The sequence below is a fragment of the Brugia malayi genome (assembly GCF_000002995.4).
Source record: "Brugia malayi strain FR3 genome assembly, contig: Bm_v4_Chr1_scaffold_001, whole genome shotgun sequence".
Classification (NCBI taxonomy): domain Eukaryota; kingdom Metazoa; phylum Nematoda; class Chromadorea; order Rhabditida; family Onchocercidae; genus Brugia; species Brugia malayi.
The window spans coordinates 3,121,064-3,129,434 of record NW_025062475.1 but is presented as its reverse complement, the minus strand read 5'-3'; the positions used below and the strand labels follow the sequence as shown (position 1 = coordinate 3,129,434).

Genomic DNA, 8,371 nt, shown 5'->3' with positions numbered 1-8,371 from the left:
CTACATTAATAGCATAACAATTTTATTGTCATATAAATAAGTACTTCCTTTTTTGTTCTCCCTCTCCCTTCCTCTCCCTCTCCCTCTCTCTCTCTTTTTCCTCTCTTATGATGACATAGAAGTTACCTTATTAGAGTATTACACTAATTAGTGAATAAGTAGTAGTAATTAAATGAGAAAAAAACAAACAAACAAACAAACTATGTCATGCATGTTTACTTAGAAAGATTATTCGAGTATATTTTCAGCTTTCTAATTGCTATAATTTGTTATCTATCTACTTATAGATATTAGTTAGAATTCGTCTGCTAATTTAAAATCAGTTTGCATTTATAAACTGAATTATTTAATATTTAATGGCTTATTGGCTGTTAAGAAGAGATGAATTGAAATTATTTATAATCAAATGAGTGAATTTATTTCAATAAAATATTATAACACAGAATAAATCTAAAAAATAAAAAATTAGAATAATTTCTTTGGTATCAATTTTTGTCATTCAAAATAACTTAGATAGCTAACATATAGAAAAACAGCAATAAGGAAAAAAAAAGAGAAATACTTGACTAATTGCAAAAAAAAAATGCAGCAAAAATCTGAGCGAATTGAAATAACATCATCAATTTATATTTATCAAATTAACGAATTTTATAAATTGAAAATTTTTTGAAATCTCAAATATTTCAATATCGATTTTAAAATTGAAGAAGTAGAGATAGCTAGCTGTTTATTGAATTTGTCAGATTTATTAACTAATTCATTAAGCTAACATATGAGGAATTAATCTTTTCATCAATTTCAGATTTATTTCTTTGTCTTTTGTTGATTATTTTATTGGTATAAATGCATTAACTGTTGGAACCCACAAGTTAACAATTCAATTTTATAATTTAATTTTAAAAGAAACATTAACAAAAGGAATATGTTTATGATGCATTTATTACTGTAAAAGTTTTGTTTATATTTTGTATTTAGAACCAATGAAATGCTATTGCAAGGATAAATGAATTATTTTTGAGTGTTCTGTAAGAAATTCGAAAGAGTTAGCTAAAGAAAAAATTCTTTTCTATTATCACTACTCAAATTTATCAATTCTTCTAAATACATTTCTGAATGTCAAATTTTATCAAAAACTTTTAATCACTTGTAAAGTTTGCATAATTTTTCACTTTTGCTCTGCAAGTTTCTAAAATGATTTTTGCTAATGTCACTAAGATTTAGAATGAAACAACAAAAAAATTTTAAATGAAAAAAAATCTCAAACATTCAGATTGATAGGGATTAATGAGAAAAATAGTAATTATCATTTAGAGTAAACTATCACAAAAGTCTAACTTCGCTCATTTATTCATATAAGCAAAGGCTTAATAATTTTTCGAAATAGTTTGCTTACATCAAAGCTTTTTATTATTTAATTGTTCGATTCCGAAATTCTTCCGAGAATTGCTTTTTTTTTTTTTCACAAATTTATATTTTCCGATTTTGATGTAATTACAAAGAATGTCATTTTCTTCTTGATTGAGAAAAAAATTTTTTCTTGCTTTCATATCTTTAATAAATCATCTTTTTTTAAATTTATTTTATGTACTTTTTTTTTTTTCAAATTTCTTTAATTACAATTTATTAACAATTTTCAAACATTGCTATTCTACTTAATTGTTGATTTTACTGTGATAATCATCCAAACTATTATATTTCGAGTTTCAAACAATGTTCAAGTTTTAAAAGAAAAGAAAAATTGTTTTGGCAGGAAAAAATTCCTAATTATGATTAAAAGTTTTGCTATAAAAAGAAAAAAAAGAACGAAACATTTTACTAAAATTTTAAGTTTTTCTGACTTTAGTAACTTTCAAGTATTGCATATTAATTTTTTTTTTTTTTTTTTTTACACTATAATCGATTTCTTGACATGAACAAATGATTATCTATCGATGACACACTGATGCGAAATTCTTCGCTAAGATATTTTTAAGTTTTAGTCTGTATGTTAATGTTGAGATGGGATGTTTTGATTTGATTTTTTTTTTCTCATTTCAATAAACCAATCAAAACTCTTTTTTTCGTTATTGATTGATTTTACGAAAGTGATAAAGAATCGCTTATCATGATTATACGGTTATTTTTGTAGAATTAAACAAAAATCTTCATTTCAACGACTACTGTAAATTTGTAACTATCAGCTGAATTACTGTAAGCTAGAACTTAAAAATTACTAAAACGAAATAATTGTGAAGTGAATTTATAATGTAAAATAAATGTTAGAAATAGGATGTGATATTTAGTATGAAAGGAAGTGTTTAATTTATGCTTAGCATTCTTATATATCCTGTAATTTAAGCTATGAATTTAATTTAACGATTATGTGGCACGTGAATTTGGCACAAATCACGTAAATATTTTGCTTTGTTTTATTTTAAAAATGAAAAATTTGATCAAATTTTTAAAACCATATATTAAAAGTATGGCAAAATTAATCAAATGGTGGTAATCCTACTGTTTCAGGTTGAAATTCATTTAAATTTTTCAAAACAAATCGAATCATCTTCTTGCAATCATCCGGTGGCTTTGAGTAACGAGAATCGGGAACCATAATTACTTGCATACCAGCAGCAATAGCTGCTCGAACACCATTAATGGAATCCTCAAATACCAAAACATTGGCTGCACTTGCTGGTTTTTTAACAAATCGTTGCATCGTAATTAAAAATGCATCTGGCGCTGGCTTACAACGTTTCAATGATGGATCATCTGCGAGAACCTAAAAATGTGCAGTAATTGGGATAGATAACATTAAACAAAAGTTTGAAATTAATTAAATTTTCATTTCATTTAATCAAATGCTATGACATAACAAATATTTTCTTTTCAAGCTAACACAAAAGTACTGTTCAATGATAAAACTAAACGTGACCTGAAATTAATATGTTTGATAGAAAGAAATTTAACACTTTTAATGGAATTTACTTACTCGAAGATTTATCAGTTGCAGTAATTCTTGCTGTTTCTGCATTTTAGTCTCAAATTCAAAAGTGTTTGAACCAGTGCAAAGTGCTATTGGTATTAAATGTTTAGCAAGATGTTTCACTAGACGCAATGCACCAGGTAATAATTTCGAGTCAGGCAAATATTTACTTGCAAGCTCCAAATATTGCTTTCTATATTGCTCCAATGTTACCTTTCCAATTAAATCTTCCTAAATTTTATTCCTCTCTTACTTGAAATAAATAAATGTATTATCATAATAAGTTTGTAAATTTAATTTATTTAAGAGTTAAATAAAATATAATAAAATAAAAAAGTGAATTTTTTCCATCTACCTTTACTAAAGAAAGAAAAAAAAAAAACTATTTAAAAGCGAAAGAAAATTCAGACACGTACGTGTTTTAATATTACATTGATTGATTCATTCATTCCCATTCCCGCTGTTTTGGCTTTTAGATCCATCGTATATTTTTTACCGTAACCAAGCAAAATTTCTTCATTTATACGTGTATAGACTGTTTCAGAATCGAGTAATAATCCATCCAAGTCAAATATCACGTGAGTGACTTTGACGCACGTTGAATTCATTCAATCCTTTTAAACTTTAAATTTTTTGTGAACAAAATAATTAAAATTACATAGTGATTATATAAAAGCAAAAGCTTTAGATAATATAATCTTTGCTTCTTCAATAAGATAATAATTCATGGATTATTTAGCTATCAGAAGATTGAAATTTCTTATAAACAAATATATCATTATCATATCAGATCAGTCTTCAATATAGTTTTGTACAATTAGTCATTATTTAAAATGCTGATAGCTTATCTAATCGATGCTCTTTTGTACTATTATTATTATTATTATTATTATTATTATTATTATTATTATTATTATTATTATTATTATTATTATATTACAATAGTAAATGTCAGTTTATGTGACAGGAAAGATTATTTTAAAATCAATCATCCATTCCATAGCAAATTTGACGATGCTAATAAAATATGCTTTGTGGAAATTAATTAAGACATACCAACCGGAATGCAATTAAATAAAATTGACAATGACAAAAAAATTCTGTCAACAAATTTTAAAAAATTGTTGAATATAAGTGCCATTTTTCCTAACATTAAAATGGGATGATTCGACCATTTAGTCATGCATATATAGTTAATCATTATCATATCAGATCAGTCTCCAATATAATAATGAATGGCGGATATTGAAGTGCTAATTAAATAATTAGTATTTTTTGTTTATTATTATATATTCAGAAACTGTATTCAGGAAAAGAATGAATATTTGCAATTGTATTATTCATTTATATATTACTTTAATGTTTCTCTTTCGTGGATGAATTTAAATTTTAAATTGTGGAGTGATTACCTTCTCTCTATTATTTGGAATAAATTAAAAGTATTTAATTTACTTAGTGATATAAATGCATATAGCATTTCTACTCGTAATTTATTTCATATAAGTATCATTTGCATTCCTACACAAAATCTGGTCCTTTTCATTTCTTCAATAAAAAAATGACACTTTTGATATTAATGACAGTCACATCGATGATATTAGTTTTCATTAAGATTCGATCACTGTTACGGAATGTGATGCATTAACCACGGAAATCAGCCAGAATACACGGTTACACGGACGTGAATGATACGTGGAGGTGATTGAAAATACACGAATATACAAGGTTAAGTGAAAGCTAATGTACAATGCATTTTGACCGTTGATTTTTTTTTTTTTGTCCATTTCCTATTTTGATCATTTATGAAAGTTAAATGAAAATAAAATATTATCAGAAAAATCAAAAACTGGGAAATATTGTTCGAGAAAGCAATTTTTATCGACGTAAATGTTACAATTTTCATTTATTTTGAAACTTCGAAAAAACGAATTTTTTTTTTCAAAACTTAATCAAATTAAAAGTTAAAATATTTTTTAAAAAAAAATGACAGAAGAAAAAAAAATAGGAAAAAAATGTAAAAATAACAAGTTGAAAATTTAAATAGAATTTGATAGCTAGGAGAAATAATTCTTGTCATTTATCCTAGATTACTTAATAAATAATTTAGTTTTAGATTAGTGATAATCAATTTTATTCTAGATCATTTTGGTACTTATTTGATTTGAAGCCATTGGCAATTGATTTAATTCTAGATCAGTGGTAAATAATTGCATCAAATAAATGCATTTATTTTTGCTCTGTGAAAAAAATTAAAGAAGATAAAAAATAAATATAAAACCGAAATATTACATTAAATATAAAATATATTTCATCAAACGTAATAGAACTCAAATCAATTTAAATGATAGGAGAAAATGCACTTAAAATCAGTTTAATCTATTTTATCATTTATGGTTAAAATAGTAATTAATTTTTTTGTATATTACAAAAAAGCCAATTATTAGAGTTTTTGAAAAATTATTAACTAAGCAAATGAGTGTAATATATGAAAATAAAGCTTTATGGAAAGGTAAATATATTAAGCTAAAGTTTTTATTTAGCTTAATAATTAAAAAAATTAATTAATTAATTAAGATTACAAGTTTAAAAATAGGTAAACAATTTGTTATTGAACTGAGAGATATTTGATTGTTTTTTTTTTCAGGATTTCAATCCGGATTTTCTTTCCAATCCTGCAAACAACGGCTTTTCACCATTTCACATCATCGTATTTCACTGCAATAGTAAACTAATAATAATTATAATTAACAAAACTGTAATGAAGACTTTTATGTACCGGAAGAAAATACCATGAAAATTTTCGTTTTCAATAGTTTACTAGAACTTCAAATTTATAGCTTTATATATATTTGACTGATTTATCAGTCTGTTCCGGTATTCTGAAGAATAGAAAAAAGAAAAAGGAAAAATAATACATGGAAAAAAAGAAAAACTACAACGGACATTTCCGGTTGTGTTCCAGAAAATGTGAAACTGTCATTGGATAAAATCTTTTCCTGTAAATAAATGATTCAGCTAAATTGTTAAATAATCAATATAAATAGATGAAAGTGAATATGAATGTTGCGATATATTTGCAATTGAATGAAGAAAATACGAATAACAACGATAGGATTGGTTTAGTGTCACCATGGTTGTGACATTAATGTGACACTATTATGTGACATTGGTGTAAATGGTTGTTTTATTATTGTATGCATTGAGAATAATTTCTTATCAGTGAATTTTAACAAATTTCATTTTTCATTTTAATTGTTATCATTGCTTTAATTGAATTTTTAATTATTTTGTAGTTTCATTCAATATGAATAAATTATGAATAAATTATCTATATTTTTTTTCATGTAATTATCAAAAGATATGCACAGATAATTTAACAAATTAAAAAATAATAGTGATAACGATTAATCAATATAGTAAAAGGTTAGAACATGTTTAATTTCATGTCACATCTGTCATCCTAATGGAATATTGTCACTTTTCATTATATTCATATTAAGCACATTTAAATTTTTCATATCCATTAGCATACTATTTCGCTCTATTGAATTTTTTATTAAATTTTTAATATTTATTGCTTGTTTTTGTTAAATTTCAACATTTCAATAGTTGAAAATATTTGTTCTTGTCATGCTTACTCATTTTTCTCTTCCGTATCGTTTACTTTCTTAATGAGCATCAAAAAGATTTCCGGATTTTGACAGGTTGAATTGAAATGCTATCGATAATTTGCTTCCTAAGCCATCTTCTCAAGTGCTTACTTAAGTTTGGATTAAATCATGCGTATTAAAGTGGATGGAGAATTTCTAAAAGTAATTCATGCAACTAAACACTTTACTTTCTATTTTTACTTACTATAAAAAATTTCAAATTTTAGTAGAACATTTATTGGAAAAATATTTTTATTATAAATATTTTAAAAGTGATTTGAAATTAATGATTTAAAATATCACCGTAAAGCGCTAGTTGCACTTTTTTTTTCACTTATGCATTTATCAAAATTTCTTCCATTACTGATGCCTCCCTCTCTCTTTCTCTCTCTCCCTCTCCCTCTCTCTCTCTCTCTCTTTCTTCTTATACTTTTAACAGAAATTACAAAAAATATTCTCTCTTTTCTTTCAACACAAATTGATTTAAACTGAAGTCTAAAAGCTTAAGCTTAAACCTAGAAGCGCTAAAACTTTTTTGAATCTCCATTTCATGTAAATTTTATTATTTTACATTGCTTTCCATTAAATTTCTTCTCCTCTCTTTTTTTTTTTTTTTCGGATGATAAATAGAATTTCGATAAATGAATTTGATTTGATTATTGCTAATGTGAAAACAATATTAGCTTCAAGCTGAAACTATAAATTTCAAATTTAAGCACAAAACTTGCTGACTGATTCTTTTGCTATAGCAAAATTTTCGTCTAGAATTTTGCAAATTTGTAATTGATACAGACTGTAGTTGCATTTTTGGATGAAAAAATTAAATTTTCCAAAATTTTTGAAATATCTCAAATAGTTTTAATTTGAGTGTAAATAATCATTTTTTTAAATCATAAATGAAAATAAGTGAATAAAACTTGTCTCAAAATTGTCTCAAAATTAGAAAATTTTTGATCGAAATTAGAATGTCTCAAAATTAGAAAATTTTTGATCGAAATTTTCATTCATTCGTATACACTTTATTCACTTCAATATAAATATTTCTAAATTATACATAGAATTTTGAATAAAAAATTTGACAGTAATATGCACTAATTAGTGATTAATTAACAGTAACTGATTATTATTAAAATTGTTTGGATGGTTTTTTTTTTCTTTTGGAATGCCATGCTAATCAGCGATATTTAAAAAATCCCCTAGTTTTTTTGTAAATTAAATTAATTATTCTATTAAAACTTGATTAAATTTATTCCACCTAATTTTTTTAATGTCTCAAATACATAGCTATTATCATATCACTATATTAGTATAACTTACAAGTTTCAACATAATGGACTACAAAATTAAAGCTTCATTAAAAAGAGGAATAATTTTTTTTTTCTTATGATTTTTTATACTTCTAGATAACTCTATTAATATTTGGTTAAATTTATTCCATCTGTTATTCCAAAAAATTAAAATAATAGTAAATAAAAAGAGACACTATTATTGATTTAGTACGCTGTCATTGGTAGAAACTGTGATAAGGGATGAATTATGATCGGGATAGATCAATTTTGATTAGATAGATCAATGTCTTGATTAGATAGAACAATTTTGATTGGATAGATCAATGTTTTGATTGATAGAACAATTTTGATTGGATAGATCAATGTCTTGATTAGATAGAACAATTTTGATTGGATAGATCAATATGTGATTTATTGATTTAGTGGAAAGAAGAAAAGCAATTTTTTTTTATTTCTTGAATATCAAATTA

General features: G+C 24.5%; 1 protein-coding gene across 1 annotated transcript; it reads right to left on the bottom strand.

Annotated features, from left to right (window-relative positions):
* Positions 1-2,470: 2,470 nt before the first annotated feature.
* On the bottom strand, positions 2,471-3,570 carry Bm8641 (haloacid dehalogenase-like hydrolase family protein; the record flags this gene model as incomplete). The annotated part of the gene is made up of 3 exons (XM_001895532.2): positions 2,471-2,758; positions 2,969-3,193; positions 3,379-3,570. 3 exons carry the CDS (start codon positions 3,568-3,570, stop codon positions 2,471-2,473), a joined length of 705 nt encoding a protein of 234 aa, XP_001895567.1.
* Between the last annotated feature and the right edge of the window lie 4,801 nt (positions 3,571-8,371).